The 22,658-nt window shown below is 57.8% G+C and overlaps 1 protein-coding gene across 2 annotated transcripts; it reads left to right on the forward strand.

Annotated features, from left to right (window-relative positions):
* Nucleotides 1-1,654: 1,654 nt before the first annotated feature.
* Nucleotides 1,655-22,577, forward strand: MAPK8IP1 (mitogen-activated protein kinase 8 interacting protein 1). 2 transcript variants are annotated; one of them, XM_031016242.3, is made up of 12 exons: nucleotides 1,655-1,976; nucleotides 14,207-14,312; nucleotides 16,277-16,591; nucleotides 18,119-18,200; nucleotides 18,511-19,323; nucleotides 19,504-19,579; nucleotides 20,128-20,300; nucleotides 20,594-20,703; nucleotides 20,857-20,973; nucleotides 21,111-21,181; nucleotides 21,291-21,389; nucleotides 21,775-22,577. In XM_031016242.3, exons 1-12 carry the CDS (start codon nucleotides 1,876-1,878, stop codon nucleotides 21,845-21,847), a joined length of 2,136 nt encoding a protein of 711 aa, XP_030872102.3. In that variant the 5' UTR covers nucleotides 1,655-1,875; the 3' UTR covers nucleotides 21,848-22,577. The 2 variants fall into 2 exon arrangements, with proteins under 2 accessions (XP_030872102.3, XP_030872103.3); XM_031016243.3 differs by lacking the exon at nucleotides 1,655-1,976 and adding an exon at nucleotides 12,687-13,058.
* The last annotated feature ends 81 nt before the right edge of the window (nucleotides 22,578-22,658 follow it).

The raw sequence follows: 22,658 nt of genomic DNA on the forward strand, positions 1-22,658 counted from the left end.
GAAGCTCCTGCTGGCCTCCCTCATACCAAGACCTGGGCCTGCCTTTCCTTCTTGCCCTTCTGGCTTCTCTCTAATAATGGCTTTGGGTTGGTCTTTGGAGCTAAGATACCTTTGCTCTTGAACAAAAGGTTCTGGAAGAGGGAGTTGTCCTTTACATCCACCCCTGACCTGCTAAGGATGTTCCCTAGCTGAGGCAAGTCTACATTCTAAGGAACGATTAGTAGCCATGATGGCAAGACTACTTTCCTGAGAGGAAAAGCCAGGCACCATGGCAGCAGATGATTACCGTGAGGGCCCAGTGAAAGGGGCCTGATCACGAAAGCTGAGAAAGTAGTGGCCACCCCTCTGGGCCCCAGGGACAGGGAAAAGAGAAGCAGCCATGACCTTTGGCTCTAGGTATTGGGATATTCTTAGGGCTGGTGGTCGGAGGTTGCCTTCTGCACGGCAGGTGCCTCCAGCTCCTTGCTAGGTGCCGCACTGAAGGAAAGGGGCCAGCATGACTGGTCAGCAGTCCAGATTTGCAAATAGGACTCCACGAGTTGTGGCACAGTTTGCTCTGCACGTTTTCTGCCCTGTGGACAGGGTCTCTAGGGTTCTCTTGAGAGACCAGAGAAGCCAATGAGGTTTGACCAGAGGCTCTATGACCCAGCAAAGCTAAGGCCTTAGCCTTGGCAGTCTGTACTCTGAAATAACTCAATCGGGAAACTCAGGGACTTGAAGACCTGGAAGCCCAGGAATAACACCCTCTCGAGGGAGAGACAATGAGGAAGAAGCCATGGCCAAAGCCTAGCAGGGATGGAGGTGCCAGAGGGAACAGAAACAACCAAAATGATCCCAAGAAGTCAACAGTGGGAGCAGAGGGAAAGGCGCCAAGTCTTAGAATGTGTGTCTGTGGGTGCAGAAGAGGGGTGCTCTGCAGGAAATGCAATTGAGGCGCTAAGAAGGAGAATGCTGGGAAGGTCCTGGCGAGAGACCGAGAAGCCCGGAGGGCTCAATTCACCACGAGTAGCTGTTTGGGGCTGAAGAGAGATTTGGGTCAATCTTTAGAGAAGACAGCCTCTAGGGAGAGTCTTTGGGAGGGTCCCCTCAAAGTAAAGGGACAGGACTGGGGTGAGGCCTGGATCCCAGCGCAGGAGGTGGAGTGTTTCTGGGTCTCAGGCAACACATTTGTGTTACGTTACATTCTCACAACAACCATGAGAGGAACCGCTATTGTCCCATTTCACAGATAAGAAGACCAAACCTTAGTGCTCTGAAGTCACTAATGCAAGGCCCCGCTGCCCAGTCACTTGTGGAGCCAGTGAATTCACACCACCTGACTCCAAACCTGTACGCTTTAAGAGCCCACTGACATCCTGTCCTTTCTCTGCCTTCCTCCACGACCCTCCTTTTCCGCCTGCCTTCTTGGTCTCTGCTGCGGGGGGCCAACCTGGACCTTGGGGTCCAGTGTCCTGCCATTAGTCATCTGATACCCGGGCACTAAGCCCAACCGGAAGGACAAAGCCCACACCGGCCACGGGGTGGAGGAGAGTCGATGTCGGATTTAGGGCGGGGCTGAACCAAGCCCAGGGCCGCGGGGTCCGTGGCTTCAGCACCGCGGAGAGCGCCATCCCCGGGGGCGGGGCTGGCGGGGTGGGGGCGGGGCCTGGGCGGGGCGCGCCAGACCCCGGCCGGGTCCCCGGGGCGCGCGCGGGGCGCTCTCGCCAGTCCCGCGGGCCGTGCGCGGTGCTGTGCCGCGCCCTGCCAGACACAGGTGCGCCCGCCTAGCCCGAACCCCGCGGCGGCGGCTGCCCTCTCGCCGCGCCTCCGCCTCCTTCGCAGCCGCCGCCTCCTCCGCGCCGCGCTCCGCCCGGATGGCCAGGGCTGTGCCCGAGAATGGCGGAGCGAGAAAGCGGCGGCCTGGGCGGGGGGGCCGCGTCCCCGCCTGCCGCCTCCCCGTTCCTGGGGCTGCACATCGCTTCGCCTCCCAATTTCAGGTGAGAGTCCCCGGCCGCCGCGCGCCTCGCCCTTCAGCGGGGACTGAGCCGCCTTGGCTGCCCTGCCCGCCCCCCACCCCAGAACCTCGGGAACCCGGGAACGAAAGGGCTGCGTGGGAATGGGGTCTCTTCCCGGGACAGAGCCCCCCCGCCCCCACCAGAAGCCCCGCCAGCCTCAAGTCCGGACTGGTAGCCGTTGCATGTTCACGAGGCTGTTCCCTCCGCCATTCCTGGTCCTAGGCTGGGAGGTCTGCGCTGGAATTGGAGGAGGGGGCGCGGAGGCCTCATTCTCCCCAACCTCCGGGCTGCGGCAGGGTCTGGGGTCGGGGTTGCGATCCCGCAGCGGGCAGGCAGGCTGCATCTTAGCCTGTGCCCAGTCCGAAGATTTCTGAATAGAGCTGGGAACAGCCTGGAGGGGCGCGGGTCGCAGTTTCCTGGAGCAACGACATTGTTGGCGCTGGGAGGAGGATGTTTTGAGCCCCTCCCCGAGCCCTGCCTGGCCAGATGGGCCTACCTGCCAGGCCTGGCGTGGCCGGGCCCCTCTCTGGATTGGGCAGCACCGACCTAGGCAGGTGTGTCTCTCAGGGCGGGCGCTGAAGGCTCAGCCTCAACCAGGGGAATCCTAGGCCCGGCTGCGGGAAGGGAAGTCGGCTCGGCTCGGGAGTAGCCAGGGCCAGCGAGGGTGTCGAGGGGGATCCCTGTTGGGGTAAATACCCAGAACCCTGACCTGAGCTCCCATTCCACCACCCCCACCCCCCAATCTCGTGTTAGGCCCGATGCATTTCAGAGAAGTGAGGGGTGAGTGTTGTGTGGAGGAGGAATAGATGTACCTCCCCCGTAATTCTGAACCCTAGTTGGTGGGGAGGAAGAGGCCGAAGTCACTGCTCCCGGCCTAGAGAGGGAGGCTTAGACATACCCCAGTGTTTCCCCATCTCAAGAACTGGCGCCTTCCCCTCTCCTGGGGCACCACCCCAGCCAGGCTGCAGCTGGGCTGTGGTGCCAGCCCCTCCTGGGAGCAAGGGGTCACTGGTTCCCAGGTCCTCAGGTGGGCAGAGACCCCTGGGGATCTCTAATGGCATCATCAAACTCAGAAACCTTCCCCGAGGCCCTGGGCTGAGCTGGGAGGACCAGAGAGGGCCAGATGGAGGAGGCCAGGCCTGAAGGCTCCAGGGCTGCAGCTCTCTGATAATGCCTTAGACTGAGGTCTGAGACTCCACCTGGCATGGTGCATGAGGCCTCCATGCAAATACTGCCTCCCCACCTGGAGGCCTCTGCAGTGGAAGCACATGGGGCTTAGAGGGACCTGCGTTCAAATCCTAGCTCCACTACTTTCTAACTGCATGACCCAGGCAGGTTTTTGTCGTCTCTGGGTGCTATCTGTTAAGTGGGCTAATTAATATTGATTCTTGCCTGGAAAGGAGAAAAAGCGCATCAGGTCAGTGTTCAACAAGTGTCAGCCCCCACACTAGCAGACAACACTACGGCTCGCTGCTGTCCAGAGTGTCTTCCCAAGGCCCCTCCTTTAACCCTCATAACTGCCCCAAGAGAGGGTAATGATCTGCCCATTTTATAGATAAGGTGATTGAGATTAACAAAGGCAGGGTGGCTCATCTGGGGACTACAAAATAGTCAGAGGCTAAGGCTACACTGGGACCCAGGTCTGTGCGTGTTCAGTCCACTCTACCTCCTAGCCCTGCCTCTGTCACAGTGGGCAGCTTTTCTTCCTCGACCTGCTTCCCCAGGTGTCATAGATGCTTTAATGAGAGGAACTGAGGAAGCAGACACCAGCCAGTGAATGTGTGGCCAGCTCTGCGGCATGTGGGACAAGGGTGGCAGTAGGCCACGAGGTTGAGGTGTGGGCCAGCACTCCAGGACATGGTGGCCTGGCTGCGGAGACAAGGCCAGTGCGTGGGAATAATAAGCGTCAGTGTCTCAGGCCCTGCCGGCCTGTCCTGCTGCTCCCAAAGCCCCCACTGCCCTTTCTCCTGGCCCGCCTCTCACTGTGCTTGGCCAGGCTCCACTTAACCCTGGGTGGGTAGATAGTGCTTTCTTGTGGCTCTTTGGTGGAGTCATATATCCAACTGGCCTGGGTTTGAATCCTGGCTGGCCCTTCTTACCTGTGTGCCCTGACACTGGGCACTTAAGCCCTCTGAGCCTCTGAGATGCCAGCACTGGCCCCTGCTCAGGATGGTCCTAAGAATCAGATGAGATAACATGTGTTGAGTGTTTCAAGGGCTGAGGAGAGCCGCCTGTAGGCAGGGCTGTGTGTGTGCACACACACACAGGCGCCTTGACCCCCAGTGCCAGTGTCAGCTCCCAGAAAATAAAGGGGGTCTGTACCCAAACTTTGGTATCCCCATTGCTCAGCACAGGATAGTTACTCAATAACAGTGGTAAGCGCTGACATTTGGAAGGCACTCAGTTCGCCCAGGCACCATTCTAAGAGTTTCCTATGTGCAAGAGTATTTACTCCTCGCAATAACTGTATCAACAGAGCATTGTTATTATCCACACTTGCATGAAGAAACTGAGGCAGAGGGAGGTTAGGTTAAGTGGCAGAGCTTGTAAGTGGCAGGCAGTCTGATGTCAGAGCCACCCCAAAAAGAAAGAGCCCTGGAGTACTGGAAGAGCATGTGCGGAGGGGGCGAGCATGTGGACCTGACCTGAAGGGGTGGGAGCATTCGTTTGTTTGTAGTAGGTTAAATACATGTTAATTTTTGTTCTGATTATAGCTCCAGCTGTTTATAGTGGTTGGTTACCTTTGGGTATGGTATGGGGTGAGGGATTTTTACTTCTTATTTTACATACTTTTTTTTTTTTTTGAGACAGAGTCGCACTCTGTTGCCCAGGCTGGAGGTTGGAGTGCAGTGGCATGATCTAGGCTCACTTCAACCTCTGTATTCTGGGTTCAAGCGGTTCTCCTGCCTCAGCTTCCCAAGTAGCTGGGATTACAGGTGCCCACCACCACACCTGGCTAATTTTTGTATTTTTAGTAGAGACGGGGTTTCAACATGTTGGCCAGGCTGGTCTTGAACTCCTGACCTCAGGTGATCCACCCATCTCAGCCTCCCAAAGTGCTGGAATTACAGGCGTGAGCCACCATGCCCAGTGTCATACTTTTATATTACAGGTTGAGTATGCCTTATCTGACATGCTTTGGACCAGAAGTGTTTCAGATTTCTACTTTTTTTGGATTTTGGAATATTTGCATATGCATAACGAAATAGCTTGGGGATGGGAACCCAAGTCTAAAAATGAAATTGATTTTTTCTTATATATCTTATACATGTAGTCTAAAGGTAATTTTATACAATAGTTTAAATAACTGTGTGCATGAAACAAAGTTTTGATTACAACCTGTCATGTGGAGTCAGGTGTGGAATTTACAGCCTGTGCTGTTATGTTGGTGCTCAAACATTTAGGATTTTGGAGCATTTCAGATTTCAGGTTTTTGGATTAGGGCTGCTCACCTGTATTTGACTTCTTATTTTATAATGAGTATAGGTTACTTTTGTGTCTTACAAAATAATAAAAGAAAATTCAAAATTAAAGTGATACATGTTCATTATAAAGAAAACTCTAGAAAAGAGAATTTAGAAATTTACACAGTGGAGACATTGGCGCTGGGTAGGTGGGACAAAGAGGAGGGGCAGAAGGACAGTTCACATGGGAGGAACAGCAGAGACAAAGGGGGTTTCATGGGCAAGAAGGGAGCGAGCGGCCTGTCTGGGGTGTGTAGAAGGGGAATCATGGATCTGAGAGACCTTAGAGACCAGCTCGTCCAACCAGCTCCCTCCCCTTATGAGGAAACAAGAGAGGGCGAGTGGCTCCCCCAAGAGCACACAGCAAATTAGTGGCAAAGCTGGGACAGAGCCAGGCCATGGCTGCCTGGATGGTTGCCATCTGCCCCAGCACCCTGCCTCAGGGATGAGAGATGGGGCCACCGAGAGGCTTCTTCCTTCATTCACTCAACAAACATTTGCACTTCGCCTAGGTCACCAGGGAAACACTGCAAAGGCCCGGACGTGGGCCTGGCCATCATGCTCTTGGTGTTGTAGAAGGGAGACAGACAGACAGACGGCTTTACAGCTGGGCTGGTCGGTGTGATGATGGCTCAGGTCAAGGGACCCAGGCTCAGCGGGTCTGGACAGGCCCCCCAGAGGCAGGGACATTTCAGCTTAGGCCTGGTGGACGCATAAAAATATCACCCAAGGGTGTCGCTGGAGTGAAGGGCGGAGACCAGAGCGGGTGGGCAGGGTGCCTGGTGCCCAGTCTGGCAGGAGGGTGGAGAGCAGGATGTGCAGGAACTTGTAGGCCATGTGAGGATGCCGACCTCTTCACCAACAGCCAAAGGAGCTGGCAGGGAGTTAGGAAAGGAATGACAGGGTCAGACAGATCCTCTAGGACAGGGGTGTCCAATCTTTTGGCTTCCCTGGGCCACACTGGAAGAAGAATTGTCTTGGGCCACACGTAAAATACACTAACACTAACGATAGCTGATGAGCTAAAACACAAAAACATCTCATAATATTTCAAAAAAGTTTATGAATTTGTGTTGGGCCGCATTCAGAGCCGTCCTGAGGCTCACGCACCCATGGGCCATGGGTTAGACAAGCTTGCTCTAGGAGGATCACCTGGGTGCTGGGTAGAGAGCGGCCAGGGGACTAGCCATCCTGCTGGTAAGAAGGAGGGACAGGTTCAGGGTGTGAGGAAGAGTTAGGGGGCAGATTAGCCTGCTTGGTGAGGGATACAGAATAGGGAGTGGGGAGGCAGGAGTCTAGGATGATGCTGGGGCTCCTTGGTGGGTGGGGTGTCCAGTGGGAGACCAGAGGGTGGTGGGCAGGGTGTGAAAATCATGTGGGGACCTGCTGAATTTGAGACTGGGGATCATTGGGGGACCCAATTGGAGGATTCATACAGTCAGTCAGTTTTGGGTCTGGAGCTCAGAGGAGAGGATAGGGCTGGGGCCAAAGACCCTGGGAGTCTGAGTTTGGAGGGATGGCCACTGAAGCCTCAGAGAGGACATCACTGCCCAGGGAGACTGAGCAGAGGGCAGGAAGATGGCTGGCCAGTGGCCTGTTCAGCCAACCATGTTTCGGTGGAGGTGGGGAGGTGCTGCTGGAGCTGCCTCATGCCCAGTACTGCCTTGGCCTGGCTCCTGATGGACCTTTGATGTGGCGGCAGAGAGTGTTGACTTGCCTCACACAGCCCGGCAGTGGCCAGGGCAGAATTTCAGCCCCAGCTCGTTGATGGCAGAGCGTTAAAGTTCGTCTCTGCATTGCTGGAAATGGGCCACAACACACTTCTAGCTTGGGGCCCCCATGGTTCCCACAAATTGGGTCACAGCCACCATCCACACGTAGTTCTTAACCATTCTATGATGCCATCTTTGTTCCCTGGCCCCACTCTTGTATTCATTCCAAAATAGCAGGAGCGTCTCTGGGTGCTTCGCCTTGTTCCGCCACTGGAGATGCCAGTGGAGAGCTCATGGCTCCTGCTGTCATGTTGCTTGCAGTGCCTCTTTAATAGGCACTGATTTAGCACCTATGGTGTGCAGGGTTTTGGGCTTTGTGCATAGATTGGAGCAAAGGTAGGGAGTCAGTGCCCAGGTGAGTATGATGACCCTGCCCTCAGGAAACTTGCAGCTCTGGGGAGGGCAGGCAGCCCAGCAGCAGACGGGGAGCCCACGCTAGGCTGGCATGACCCAAGATGAAAGTCTGTGAAGGAGAGCAAAGGAGAAAAGAGTGCCCCAGATTCTACCCCATCTCACAACTCTGTGTCCACGTGAGTGTTTCTTCCTGTGTGCGATATCATCCTGGGGAGACCACTGGATCATATATGCTGTCTTTTTGCTCATTTTATTAGTTGTCACCTTAATACACAGACTTTGTAATGTTGATTCCAAAAGACTGCATCACATTTCATCTGCTGATGGCCACGATGGAACCAGCCCCCTGGTGCTGGGTGACACAGGTGTTTTCAGTTGTTTGCTGTGATGAGGAATGAACATGCTGTGTGTAACGGTTCTTCTCCAAACAATGTGGGATTGTTTCCTCGAAGCAGTTTCCCAAAAGTCGAACAACTGGATCCCAGAGTTCTTGCAATGTATTGGCATGAAGATGTTTAAACAGATCAAACACGTTATAACCGCAAGTGGGGTTGTCCCTCGGGGCTCATTTCTTTGGTTGGATTCAGTTTTCGTTGGAGATGACCCCCATATGGAGGTGGTCAGGAAGGGAATTCTGACCCAAAGAACAAACCCAGCCCAACCCCATGTTCACCCAGAGCTGGGTGGTGGGGGTAGAGCGAGGGCCTGAGAGGGATGCTGGGTCTGGCTCATCCCCACCCCACCGTTTCAGCCAGCACCATCTTCCCAGAGGACCTGACATCCTAGCCCAGACTCCGGTGTAGGTGGGGACACAGGAAGTTGATTGGAAAAGTGGACTAACTTAGAGATTTCCAAGGCAAATCCAGAGAGCCCTGGGACACCTGTGGTTAATTCATTCAGCATTTGTTAAGTACCTATTAGGCACCACACATGTTGATCAAAACAGATATGATCCCACCCATATGGATTAACTGACTCCAAGGGGAGGCTACCGCGGGCCGCATAACCCAAAGGTAAAATTACAGTGATACAGAACCACAGCCAGGAGGGACTCCAAGAGCCCATAGCAGGGCGGTTTGGCTTGGTCCCAGAGGTCAGAGAAGGCTTGCAGAGGAGACCATGCTACTGCTTTGGGAGCTGCGCTATTGAAGGAGGAGATAAAGGTGGGAGGTGGGGGGAATGAGGGGAAATGATACTGGTTGGAGGGAAAGGAGGCTTTACAGAGCCTTCAGGCCACAGATGAGAATTTGGGCCCCTTCCCCTAAGGACCAGGGGAAGCTATTAAAGGGCTTTGAGCTGGGAAGAGTGACCAGACCAGATTTGTAATTCAGAGGTCAGCTTTGCTGTCATTACCTGGTGGAGAGTGGCTGGTAGAGGAACCAGAGGGAAATCGGGAACCCACTTAGGGTTGAGCGGCCAGTCAACAGGTGTCCTGAGAACTCACTGGGAGCCAGCTTCGTTCTCGGCACTTAGAGGGCTGCAAAGAGGCAGGCTGGATCCCTGGACCACACGTGCCCTCTGTCACAAGAGAGGCTTGTGGGGCATTGTGGCCAGGACCCAAGGTCAATCAGCTGGCATCCTTACCTCTTCACCACAGCACAGCCAGGAACGCAAAGGCCCAAGAATGACATCCGAACAGCCAATGCCTGGCTCAGATTCGGCCTTGCTCAGCTAAAGCCTCAGCACTTTACCACTTAACCTTTGCTTTACATACACTTCTAACTCAGCCTACTACGGAGCTGAAATAGTCCGTTAGAAAGGGCAGGACTGCAGTTGGTGGAAATGTGACCCGGCAAGGCAGGGGAAAAGGGCCTGACAACATCAGAACACAAAAGGCATGTTTGTTCAGGGCCATTTAGGAAAGTGCAGCTCAGGGTGGGGTGGGAGCAGGAGCTGGTATGGCCAGAACAGTGAGGAGCTGGCGGGGCCAAAAGCAAGGACTGAGGCAGCAGAGTAGGAGGGATCAGGTGAATGCAGGAACAGGGCCTCAGGTAGAAAGGTCAGGGCGGTCTCCAGAGACCAAACTCACAGCTCAGAGCCACCAAACGTTAATATGGATGACGTCTCAGGGATCACAGCATCCAGGATAGACAAGCAGGTCTGATGGGTGGGCAGGGGCTGCTTCTACAGGAGACTGCTGAAACTTCCAGACCCAGAGGTGAGGGAGGCCGGCCTGCGGAGGGCCGTAGGATTCAGTTTGGAGGCCTCCTGGTGCTAAGGCTGCCATGAGCAGGGTGGATCAGGCGGGACAGGAGGGAACCGCCGTCTTTTCCCCTTCTTCCCCTCCCTTCTCCCCTCCATCTTTTCCTCCCTCCTCCTTTCCCTCCTTCCTTCCCCACATTGACCTTCCATGAGCCTTCAGGGACCAAGTGTCTGTTTAGCCTTCTCTCCATAAAGGGACCCCCCAAGGTTTTAGCTGGGAGGCCAGAATATCTGGTGCCTGGAAAAGAGGAAAGGGCAGAGTCTTGGATGGGGGGTGACTTGCACAGGGTACTCTTTGACCAATCAGTCCCCCTTGATCCTTGGTAGTGACCTCCTACTCACACAAACTCCATTCTGCTAACCCTCACCAGCCCTCTGAGGTGGGTGGGCAGGGATTGGTGGCTTCATCCTGTATGTGGGAAACTGAAGCATAAGGCACCTTTGTGTCTAAGCCTTAGTGTTCCTCATCTGTAAAATGGGAAAAATGGAACAAACCCTCTCCCAAGGTTGTTGCAATGAGGATTAAGAGATGCATGGCATAAATGTTGGGGCCAGGATGGGGCAGCTTCAATGTGAAAGAGTCAGGATTTATTTCAGGCCTCCTGCTTCCAAGCCTGATATGGTGATCATTCTTCCATCCTGCCTTACTTATGAGAGGCACCTAAAAAGTCAGACAAAGCATCCCCCTTAACCCACCCCAGTAGAGCCAGGGATTAGGCATAGGTTCTCTGACCCCCAGCCTAGTATTCTTTCTAGCATTGCCCAATTAAAGCCCAGTGCCCTCAGCTGTACAGGAAGAATGCTGCTGTCCTTGCCCCACCCAGACCTATTATCCAAGGAAGTGGGAATATCAGGTGATGTTGAGGGTGTAGAATTGAACTGAGAAGCCTCTAACCCAGGTCTAAGCCAGACCCTGCAGGCCCTGCTCCAGCCTGCAGTTCAAGAGGAGCAGGTGGAGGCAGAGGCTGTCCTGTGACAGACATCTGGCAGGCTCATGCTGAGGACACAGTGTATGCAGGATGAACTCGCCAGCTCTGCCCTCCAGGAGCAAGGGGAGGAAGGGATCTTGATCACCTGCTGGGTACAGTATAGGGTCATCAATCAGGGTGCTGGATACAGGCCCCATCCATCTTTGGAGCAGCCAGGGGGTGGGAAGTGGGTGTTTCTGAGGGAGGGCTGGCCCTGTCTGCTGCACACACTACTGTACATCCAGGCAGGTAGTGACATCAGCCACATGCAAGGGCTGGGAGGGCTTCCTGGAGGAATGAGCTTAACTGAGCACTCTTCCAGCAAGCATGGTTTGAGAGTCTGCCACGTGCTCCGTCTGAGCACTGGGTTTGGCACTGGGGAGACACAGTGCCCACGCGGACTACGCATGGAGCTGGAGGCCTTGCCTGCAGGCACAGGAACCTGCTGCTAGTGGAGAGCCTTGAGGGTTCCAAGTGGGGCGGGAGGGATGATGGCATTTCTGGCAGTTTTGCCTGATAGTGGCAGGTGGAGTGGGATGGTGCAGGCATAGGGAGACTGAGGCAGACAGGCCAGTGGGGACATCTGGGAGGGCAGAGGCAGGAGCTGGACTAGGGCTCGACAGTGAGGAAGAGGAGCCATGTGTGAGGAGACACAGATGTGTGCAGGGGGGCTGGGCACCATGGCTCATGCCTGCAATCCCAGCACTTTGGGAAGCCGAGGCGAGCAGATCACCTGAGGTCAGGAGTTCAAGACTAGCCTGGCCAACATGGTGAAACCCTGTCTCTACTAAAAATACAAAAATTAACCAGGTGTGGTGATGCACACCTGCAATCCCAGCTACTGAAGAGGCTGAGGCAGGAGAATCACTTGAACCCAGGTGGCGGAGGCTGTGGTGAGCCAAGATCATGTCATTGCTCTCCAGCCTGGGTGACAGAGCGAAAGGCCGTCTCAAAAAAAAAAAAAAAAAAAAAAAAAAAATATATATATATATATATATATATATATGTGCAGAGGTCACTGGCAGAGCAGGGGCATTTCAGGGCACCTCTGGGTCAGCGGTCCTGCAGCTCTCCCATGCCATCTGAGTCCCAGGGGCTCCCTTTTGCACCACTGGCCTTCTCGGTGACCATCTGGGCAACCAGTGTGAATTGAACACTTACTTGGTGCTGGCCACTGGGTTCTTGTCCCTGAGCCAGAAATGCCACCCTGCCCTGGCCAGACAGAGGAGGGCTGCTCTGGCTTCTGGGCCAGGCCCTCCTCCCCACTTCCACCCCAGCTGGCCAGCCACACCCTCCCCATGGCCTGGGGAACCACCACCCTTGGGCTGCAGGTCAGACGTGACCCTACAGGGCACCTTGTCCATCCAGCCCCCATTCCCCACCCCTCTGTGCAGTGCCCTCCAGGGGCCTCCAGGTTCTGTTTATGTCACTCCAAAGGGAGAGGAAGCTCATTACCACACAGCAGCCCTTCCAGCTCTGCTCTAAGGGCCCAAACACCGGCCTGCCCTTAGCTGTGGCTCTGGTGCCTCCTGCTTCCATAGGCCCTGCCTTCCTGGGTCCTGAAGGCTCAAGCCCTGGCTGCAGAAGGAGGCAGCCCAGATCAAACCCAGTTTGGATGCAGCCTGGGCCCACAGAAGCCTCTCTGATGAGGTTGGGGGGTGCTGAGCCTATGGCAGTGCAAACCGAGTGTTCATTCTTGGGGTGTTTGGGAAGCCCCCCCCCCCCTTCATCTCCCACCTGGCACCCTGACTGGGGCACTGGCCCTTTAAAGCCAACCAAGGGCTGGCTTTTAGGGGGAAACATCCTCGATTTCTGCCATCTACTTACAAGCCTGGGCCAGGGAGGGGGGGCCACCTCAGCCCCCGACAGGGGCATTGGAAGGGCAGGTGGAGCCAGTGGCATTGATTGCAGTAACCTGATCCCGTGAGGGAGGCGGCCACAGCGGCAGCAGCGCAAGGGCCAGGCCAGCCGGGAGGAAGGTGCCTGCAGCTGAGGGCTGCGCTGGGAAGAGCTGGGGCTGGGACCCGGGTCGGCAGCTGCAGCCTCCTCTCCCGGCCTATCTATTTTTAATGAGCTCCCCAGGCTTCTGCAGCAGGCAGGACGCAGAAAGACAGGCCCAAGCAGTGGAGGCCAGAGGCCCCCAGCCCTGCCTTGAGCCCTGGCCCCCCCACCCTTCCGGGCATGAGAGGGCAGCCCTGGGGCCCCGCAGCCCCCCGGCCGGGCAGGGCTCTCCATGCAGCTGGTGCTGAAGATGGATTCGAGCCCAGACAATGACAGCTGGTTGGAGGATCAATGGGAGCGCTGGTAGGGGCTACCGGGGCTGGCGGGGGTGGAGACCGAGTTGGGGTGAGCTCCGTCGAGCTCAGCGTCTCTGGTCTGAATGAGGCGAGCGGCAGGGAGTCTGGGCCTCCTAGGTTCCCCTGGGGGCTAAGCCACCATCTCTCCTGGGTGACCTTGAACTAGTGGGTTTCCCTTGCTCTGTGCCTCAATTTCTTGGACTTATTTGGGAAAAGGCTCATACATTCTCCCCAACTTCCCAAATGTTCTACCCCCCCCCTACCCCCCCAGCAAGCCAGGCAGAGTGCCCAGGACTAGAGGTGAGCAAGAGACAGGCTGCCTTGCAGTGGCTGGCCCAGCCCTGCATTCTGAGGTGGGGACTCAGGGCTGGCCTAGGGAGAGGGGGGTTCTAGTGGAGCTGGTTAGTGTTCTGGTGCCCTGGTGCTCTGAGCTGTCTCCTGAGGTTGTAACACCTCTGGTCCCACCTGGGCCTTTTCCTGACCCCATCTGTGCATCCTCCTGTTCAGGGTCCTTACTCAGGGTCCTTACACTGGATAAGGAGAAGATTTTGTGGTTGAAGAGATGAGATCACCAAGTGCACAGCATGAGGCTGGAGTCCTTTCTGGAATAGGCTGAAACTACCCACATTGACACCAGATTTTCCTTCGCTTGTTCCCTGGGCTCAAGGGGCATGAGTCTTCCTGAGCTGGGGCGTGGGGCACTCCTCTGAGGCTGCTGCCGGCGCCTCGGGTCTTGCTACTGTGGGGATTGCACTGGGAGCTCCCCTACTCCAGGCTGCTCTTCTCAAGTCCACATTCTCCATGTGAACTGGCCTTGGCACCTGCCTTGACCCTGGGAGGAGGCTCTGACCAGTTGGGCCTTCTAAGCACTGCCTGCTGGTTGGCAACAGAATGACAGCTCCCTGGGAGGAGCCAGAGTGACCTGGAGCCTCCTCTTCCACTGCCACCCTAGGAGGACTGCCTTTTGGCACAAGCCCCTCGCTCTTTCCCTGCCTGCTGACCACCCCCTGCATTGATACAGATGGACCCCAAATCCTGTCCTCTGGGGGCTGTGTTTGGCCTTCAAGAGGCTGCCCCCTGCAAGAGGTAACAGGGAGATGTGAGCAGGCATAGCAGTGCCCCTGAGTTGTAACTTTGGCTTCCTGTCCCCACCAGGCTCACCCATGACATCAGCCTGGAGGAGTTTGAGGATGAAGACCTCTCAGAGATCACTGATGAGTGTGGCATCAGCTTACAGTGCAAAGACACCCTGTCCTTACGGGTAAGGGCAAGCTCCCAGGAGCTCCTGAGTGGGGTGGCAGGAAGGCTAGGGACAGGGGTAAGGGTATCCCCATAGTGACAAAGGGGGTTTCAGGTCTGTGCTGGCACCCTCATGAAATGAAATGATGTGCAAGAAACATAGGTATACTGCTTGGCACGTCTTGAGTGTACAATCAGAATTTTATTTGGTATTATTATCATTACTGCTGTCGGGGACTGAGACAGGAAGTAGCTCCTTCAACTGCCCACAAGATGAGAGAGGCCAGGAAGTCTTGAGACCTAGGGCAGTAACAATTAGGACCAGACTTAAGGGAGACTCAGGGCTACCCCTGAATCCTTTTGGGAGCAGCCCTGGCAGAGGGCCTGAGGCAGACAGGGTGGAGTCTGGTGGAATCTGCAGTGCTTTAGGGCAGGAAGAAACAGCCAAGGCACCCCTGGAATAGCTCCTGTGGCTGCTGGCTGCTATTACACCAGACAGATGGCACCACGCGGCCTCCCAGACCCTCTCCGGCCCATAGTCCTAAAGGCCCCCACTGAGGGGTTTGCCCAGCATTGCTGCTGGTTTGGGCCCCTTGGCTTTGTCATAGGGAAGATGGCTCTCTCCTGTCACTAAAGATCTGAATGCTGCCAGGAGGTCCCCAGCACCTGGGTAACTGGGGTCAGATGGGGATCCCAACTATGTCTTTTCAGAACAGGAAGAAGGGGCCGGCTTGCCAGGAAATGGAGGACAGAGCACAGGGCTACGTTTTACAGCCCAGAGCTCCTCTGAGCCCCCAAGAGGGCGGGTAGCCAGATATGGTGTCAGGAGAGTGGTTACCATAGGAGCATGAGGTGTGCCTTGGGTAGGGAGTGCCTGTCTCTGTGTTGACCTCCTGCTACTCCCAGAGACTCAGTAAGCTCTGCAAGACTCAGTAAGCTCTGCAAGAGGAAACCAAGGGGTGAGGATAATCCCCTAGTCCCCAGTACCCCAACCTTCCACTCTCTGGCCAGGCCAGGAAGAGGCAGAGGCCTCTAGATTTGGGGAATGGTCTCAGGGCCCTGACTTAGCTTCTCAGAGGTCAGGCACCTGTTCTGGACTCTCACCCTGCCCTCTCCCCCAACTGCACCAGCAGAGCCTTGGAGAGGGTTGCCTCCGAGCTAGGCAGGGGCCCCAGACACTACTGGCCAGAGGTGTGCCCCTAAGGGGCCTCAGACAAGCTCCAGCGGGCTTCACACACGTTCCAGTGAATACTCAGCTCTCTTGGAGGCTGGGAGGCAGTAGTGTTATCCCCACTCAACTGATGAGGGGGCCTGAAGGATCAGGGGACCTGTCCAAGGTGCCAGGGAGTTGGCGGCAGAACTGGAGCTAGGATGGGGCTCTGCATCCTCAAGGCAGGCTCGTGGAGGACCGATCATAGGGCTGGAGGGGCCCGGGCCGGCTGGCTTAGGGCGCGGCTGCCACCGCCTTGGTTCCGGGCCCCCGCTCGCCCCTCCCCCTCGGTGTCTCCTTCCCATCCCTCTCAGGTCTCCGCCGTTCCTTGCTTGGCTGAGCCTCAGTTTTTCCAGTTTTCCTCAAGACCCCTTCAAATACTATTTCCCCAACCCCCATCCCTTGCCCACCCCACCCCGAACTCCTTGGCGACCACTGAGTCCCCATAGCAACAGCGGTGACTTCACTCTGGGCTCGGCTTACAACCCCGGTGAGGTCACCTTCCGTTGCCAGGGGAACGGGAGGGCGCAAGGAGTCCGGGGTGGGGACTGTGGGGAGGTGCAGGCCGTCAGAGGCACGGCTGGATCGGGGAGGCGGCGGCCTCGCGCTTCCTCGCGAGGGACGTGCGAGAGCGCCCCAGTCTCCGGCGGCCCCTGCTCGGCTCCCCTTGTGCCCCCTTCGCGCCGCAGAATGGACTCGCCCGGGCGGGGGGCGGTGCAAGCGGCCTCGGCCCCGCCCCGGCCCCGCCCCCTGACGCCCCTCCGTGCGCCGCGCAGCCCCCGCGCGCCGGGCTGCTCTCTGCGGGCGGCGGCGGCGCGGGGAGCCGGTTGCAGGCGGAGATGCTGCAGATGGACCTGATCGACGCGACGGGGGACACTCCCGGGGCCGAGGACGACGAGGAGGACGACGACGAGGAGCGCGCGGCCCGGCGGCCGGGAGCGGGGCCGCCCAAGGCCGAGTCCGGCCAGGAGCCGGCGTCCCGCGGCCAGGGCCAGAGCCAAGGCCAGAGCCAGGGCCCGGGCAGCGGGGACACTTACCGGCCCAAGCGGCCCACCACGCTCAACCTCTTTCCGCAGGTGCCGCGGTCTCAGGTGAGGCGCCAACGCGGGGGGCGGCGCCCTGGGCCGCCGCGGAGATGTGAGGGGGAGCGCAGAGGGGCTGCAGCGGGAAGGGGCACCCACGGGTCCAGTGCCTGGGGACAGCGCCTGCATAGGGGCCGCGGTGGCTCGCTCCCGGTGTTGGGATCCGAGGAGCGGGCAGAACCATCCTTACGAAGAGGGGGCTGAGTCCAGCTGGCCGGGCTTGGAGCCTTGAGGCGGGATTGAAGGAGGGAAGGACTGGGGTTAGGAGAGGAGTAGGGAATTAAGAGAATGAGGCTTTGAGGGGTTCGAAGGGTTTGGAGCATGGGACCTCAGGCTGTGACAGGGTTTCTCCTTTAGGGTATGGGGCTCCTGGTGAAAGTGGGGCAGGAGCAGGGCCTGGAGAAAAGGGCATCTGAAATGGTCATCGTGGGGGAGGCCATGGGAGATCGTGGCGAGGTGGGGATGGGAAGCTCAGGGGCCACAGCCAGTTTGAGATCTGGGCAGCTGTGAATTCCCAGAAGGCAGGGTAGAGGAATGGGAGATGGAGCTGCTTGGCTAAGTTGGGGACCTAGGGCCCCTGGGAGGGTGGCTGGATGCCAAGGAGAGTTGAATAGGGTTGGGGGAGCTGGCTGTGGCCCTTTGTCTTCCAAGCCCATTGGGAGCGGTGCAGGCAAGGAGCTCCTGGGAGGTGGGGCGGCTGGGGCTGCAGGGAAAGGCTTGGTCCCTTTCCCAGGATCCTGTGAATGGCTTTTGGCAGCCCGGCTCAGGAACGTGAGGGCTTGGGAGAGAGCTCCCAGGGGAGGGAGCCTTCGTGGAGTGGAGGGAGCCCCGTGTGGGCATTGTGGGGAGGGGTCCTGGGGCTGAGAATGTAGAATGGGCAGCCCAGGAGATCCAGGAAGGAGGGCTGCTGACAACTGCATCTGTCACTCCTCAGTCACGTGCCACTGTGGTGGGGGGTGCAGGAAAACTCTGTTATGAATTTGTCACTGGGATGATTCATCCTGGTCCCCCAGGCCAGCTGCTGGGGAGACCCTTCCTTGTGCTTTTTCCAGGCTCTACCAGAAGGTCCTCACCCCTTCTAGGCCATAACTTCCCAAGCTCCAGAGCAGAGAGTCACCTGTCTCTGACTTGGGCTGGATTTGAGCATTTTCCAAGTAACCCTCAGTACCTGGGACTGGGGGTCTGACTGTGTCTCCAGAGAGCTCCTGCTTCTCTTCTCCCCCGCCTCCTCCCCCTCTTGCCACCACACACATTGGCCATCACCACCTTTGTTAAGGCTGATAAGAGCATCTCCCTGAGGGTTGGCCAGCTTCCCTGAGCAAGGCGGAGGGCCATCCAGAGCCGGCAGGCCTGGATGTGACTTGCCACCCTTCCTGCCTGCTCCAGAGGAGAGTTACGAGTGAGGCCTTTGACAGTGGAGGCAGGGTGGACACAGCAAATGGCCCTAGGGATGGCCTGAGGGGGCAGGGCCGGGGCCTCCCTGTGCCGGGCACTGTTGACCACTTCCATCACAAGAGCCTTTTGTTCCCTGCACAGGACACACTGAATAATAATTCTCTGGGCAAAAAGCACAGTTGGCAGGATCGGGTGTCTCGATCATCCTCACCCCTGAAGACAGGTAAGTCAGGGCCCTCTTTCTTACCTGGACCTCCGCCTGCCCTGACTCAGTCCCCACTACAGAGAGCAAACCCTACAGTCTCCAAAGGGTTGAGTAGAGGTGAACTGCCCACCCACATCCCTGCACGAGCCCATCCAGGGGCTGAGATCAGTGATGGCATGAGTGAGTTGACTGGCCTCAGAGCCTGCGAAGGGCCTGTTGCCCAGGGAGGCTTTGTCTTGGTTTCTGTGTCACCAAGCTGAGAGTGGCAGGTGCAGGTAGCTGGGAGTTGGGAGAGAGCCCCTGCCTTCATGACCTGCCTGCTCTCCAGGGGAGCAGACACCACCGCATGAACACATCTGCCTGAGCGATGAGCTGCCCCCCCAGAGCAGCCCCGCCCCCACCACAGATCGAGGCACCTCCACCGACAGCCCTTGCCGCCGCAGCACAGCCACCCAGATGGCACCTCCGGGTGGTGCCCCTGCTGCCCCGCCTGGGGGTCGGGGCCACTCGCATCGAGACCGAATCCACTACCAGGCCGATGTGCGACTAGAGGCCACTGAGGAGATCTACCTGACCCCAGTGCAGAGGCCCCCAGACCCTGCAGAGCCCACCTCCGCCTTCCTGCCGCCCACTGAGAGCCGGATGTCGGTCAGCTCCGATCCAGACCCTGCCGCCTACCCCTCCACGGCAGGGCGGCCGCACCCCTCCATCAGTGAAGAGGAGGAGGGCTTCAACTGCCTGTCGTCCCCAGAGCGGGCTGAGCCCCCAGGCGGAGGGTGGCGGGGGAGCCTGGGGGAGCCGCCGCCACCTCCACGGGCCTCTCTGAGCTCGGACACCAGCGCCCTGTCCTACGACTCTGTCAAGTACACGCTGGTGGTAGATGAGCATGCACAGCTGGAGCTGGTGAGCCTGCGGCCGTGCTTCGGAGACTACAGTGACGAGAGTGACTCTGCCACCGTCTACGACAACTGTGCCTCCGTCTCCTCGCCCTATGAGTCGGCCATCGGAGAGGAATATGAGGAGGCCCCCCGGCCCCAGCCCCCTGCCTGCCTCTCCGAGGACTCCACGCCTGACGAACCCGACGTCCATTTCTCCAAGAAGTTCTTGAACGTCTTCATGAGTGGCCGCTCCCGCTCCTCCAGTGAGTCAGCAAGGGGAAGCAGTGGGGTGGGGGGGGTCCCTGGGGGGGCAGAGCCAAAATGCAAAGTGTTCTGGGAGGCGACCCCAGGCCCCACCTGGTTAGGACTGAGGCTTCTACCTGCCCCACTAAACCTGGATCAGAGCTGCGAGCCCCCATCCAGCCACACCCCCTCACCTGCAGGTGCCGAGTCCTTCGGGCTGTTCTCCTGCATCATCAATGGGGAGGAGCAGGAGCAGACCCACCGGGCCATATTCAGGTGAGAGCCATGGGCTGACTGGGCCTAGCCAGGCAGCAGTTTGGGCCACACACCACCCTCTACTTGTCACCCCTACATGGCCTCAGCCTAACCCCTGCCATCAGCATTCATTTATCCGCTCAGCCCTGGGAGGACAGTGTCCACTCTCTAGGGACTCAGAGTATGGTGACAAAGAGGATGACTACAGTGAGGGATCCCAGAACTGTACACCTAGTCTGGCCAGGGGCAGGGCACCTAGGAGGGTGACCAGGAGGATGCTTGCCCACACCCCACCTGACCCTTCTCTAGACAAAAGCCTGCACTTCCCACAGCCTCTCCATTTTAGAGGGGGCCCTGCCCGCACCCTCCCTTGGCCTGTGTTTCCTCAATGGCAGATGCATGTCTGCTTGACCTTGCTCTCCCCTGGGGTTAGTACTGCAACAGGCGCACAGGATGCTTTTGCAAATGTTTACTGAAATAACAATGCTGCTGTGGCTCCCATACCCCAGAGTAGGCCTGGCTGGACAGGCCTTGGTGCCAAATTTCTCACCTGTCCTTGCTGGGGACAGGTTTGTGCCTCGACACGAAGACGAACTTGAGCTGGAAGTGGATGACCCTCTGCTAGTGGAGCTCCAGGCTGAAGACTACTGGTACGAGGCCTACAACATGCGCACTGGTGCCCGGGGCGTCTTTCCTGCCTATTACGCCATCGAGGTCACCAAGGAGCCCGAGCACATGGCAGGTAGTGTTCCCTCCCTGGCCTGTGCCCCCAGCCACCACATCTGTCTGCCCCAACTTGCTGCTGGGTGAACGTGTACTCCAGATCTCAGCCAGCCAGGTGGGGGGCTGAGTGGAAGTGATTTTAGGTCCTTTTCACAATCGAGCAAAGTGAGGCCCGGCCAAGTTGGGCAGCCAGGGATTGTGGCAGCCTCTGTGGGCTCTGCCATTCCCCGTGCCTCACCTGCCCTCCTTCACTTGGCTGCTCAGCTCCCTCCTGCTGTTTCTGCCCCTCCTCAATTCACGCTTGCTTTCCAGCCCTGGCCAAAAACAGTGACTGGGTGGACCAGTTCCGGGTGAAGTTCCTGGGCTCAGTCCAGGTTCCCTATCACAAGGGCAATGACGTCCTCTGTGCTGCTATGCAAAAGGTACCTGAGCCCTCTCCCTTCTCCTCCCTTGGATGGATCCCTGGGGCAGAGGGACGCAGGTGTCTAGAGGCAGTAAAGGGCTCAGGCCCTGGGACAGGAGGGATCAGCAGAGGAACAGACAGCAGCTGATGTGGCTCCATTCGTCACGTGTAGATTGCCACCACCCGCCGGCTCACCGTGCACTTTAACCCGCCCTCCAGCTGTGTCCTGGAGATCAGCGTGCGGGGTGTGAAGATAGGCGTCAAGGCCGATGACTCCCAGGAGGCCAAGGTGACTTCTTCCAACCCAGCCCCTTCCTTCCATGGCCCCAAGCCCTCCCCCAAGACTTGCGATGAAGAGGCCATCTCCTGTCACCCTCACTGCAGGCCAGGTGACCGCCCTCTTGCTATCTTTTCTCCCTCCTGTAGGGGAATAAATGTAGCCACTTTTTCCAGTTAAAAAACATCTCTTTCTGCGGATATCATCCAAAGAACAACAAGTAAGTGGGGGTGGGATGGCAGTGGAGGAGGCACGGGTGGTCTGCAGCCTTGAGGTGGGTGGGTGTGGGCCGAGCCCCCGTCTCAGCACAGACAGACCTGTCCCTGCAGGTACTTTGGGTTCATCACCAAGCACCCCGCCGACCACCGGTTTGCCTGCCACGTCTTTGTGTCTGAAGACTCCACCAAAGCCCTGGCAGAGTCCGTGGGGTACGTGTACATCCTGCTGAGCACCCAGCCCAATCCCAGGCCCTGGGGCTGCTTCCTGGTGCTCAGCTTTGCCCCTCGGTTTCCCCCGCAGCTCTGGAGAACTATCTCCGGACCCCAGTGCAGGTGGCCTGGAGGGAGGGTGGCGGGGCAGGGTGAGCCTGAGGAGCAGCTTCCAAGCTTGGTAGCTGTTGGGCCATGTCTTAAACTGACATCTTACTGGGAAATGCGATGGCACTTCTGTAGAGAACAGAGCCAAGTGGCCCCAGCCAGAGGAACCAGAGCTGCACTTGGGCCCCAAGGCTCCAGTGGGAAAACCCTGGGTCGGGATCCTGTTCCTCCCCTGCCAGTGGCGATCTGAGCCATCTGTGTGTCCCCTGGCTTCTAGGAGAGCATTCCAGCAGTTCTACAAGCAGTTTGTGGAGTACACCTGCCCCACAGAAGATATCTACCTGGAGTAGCTGTGCAGCCCCGCCCTCTGCGTCCCCCAGCCCTCAGGCCAGTGCCAGGACAGCTGGCTGCTGACAGGATGTGGCACTGCTTGAGGAGGGGCACCTGCCAGCGCCAGAGGACAAGGAAGTGGGGGCCGCTGGCCCAGGGTAGGGGAGGGTGGGGCAATGGGGAGAGGCAAATGCAGTTTATTGTAATATATGGGATTAGATTCATCTATGGAGGGCAGAGTGGGCTGCCTGGGGATTGGGAGGGACAGGGCTTGGGGAGCAGGTCTCTGGCAGAGAAGGATGTCCGTTCCAGGAGCACACGGTCCTGCCCCATCCTGGGCCTTACCTCCCCTGCCAGGGCTCGGGCGCTGTGGCTCCTGCCTTGATGAAGCCCGTGTCCTGCCTTGATGAAGCCTGTGCCACCTGCAAGTGCCCGCCCTGCCCCTGCCCCAACCCCCACCGAAGAGCCCTGAGCTCAGGCTGAGCCCAGCCACCTCCCAAGGACTTTCCAGTGAGGAAATGGCAACACGTGGAGGTGAAGTCCCTGTTCTCAGCTCCGTCATCTGCGGGGCTTCTGGGTGGCTCCTGCCACTGACCTCACCGGCATGTGGCCTGTGGCAGGCCTAGGACCTCAGGCGGGGAGGAGGCCCTGTCCCAGCAGAAGAGGGAGGCTTCCTGACTGACACAGGCCAGCCCCATCTTGGTCCTGTCACCCTGGCCCCAACTATTAAAGTGCCATTTCCTGTCTGGACTGCAGTGGATATATCTGCGTGGACCCCTCCCGTCCCCGTCTCGCTCCCAGCCCAGGAAAGCCAAGCCTTTGTCACACATA

This window comes from Gorilla gorilla, chromosome 9 (genome assembly GCF_029281585.2).
Source record: "Gorilla gorilla gorilla isolate KB3781 chromosome 9, NHGRI_mGorGor1-v2.1_pri, whole genome shotgun sequence".
NCBI classification, from domain to species: domain Eukaryota; kingdom Metazoa; phylum Chordata; class Mammalia; order Primates; family Hominidae; genus Gorilla; species Gorilla gorilla.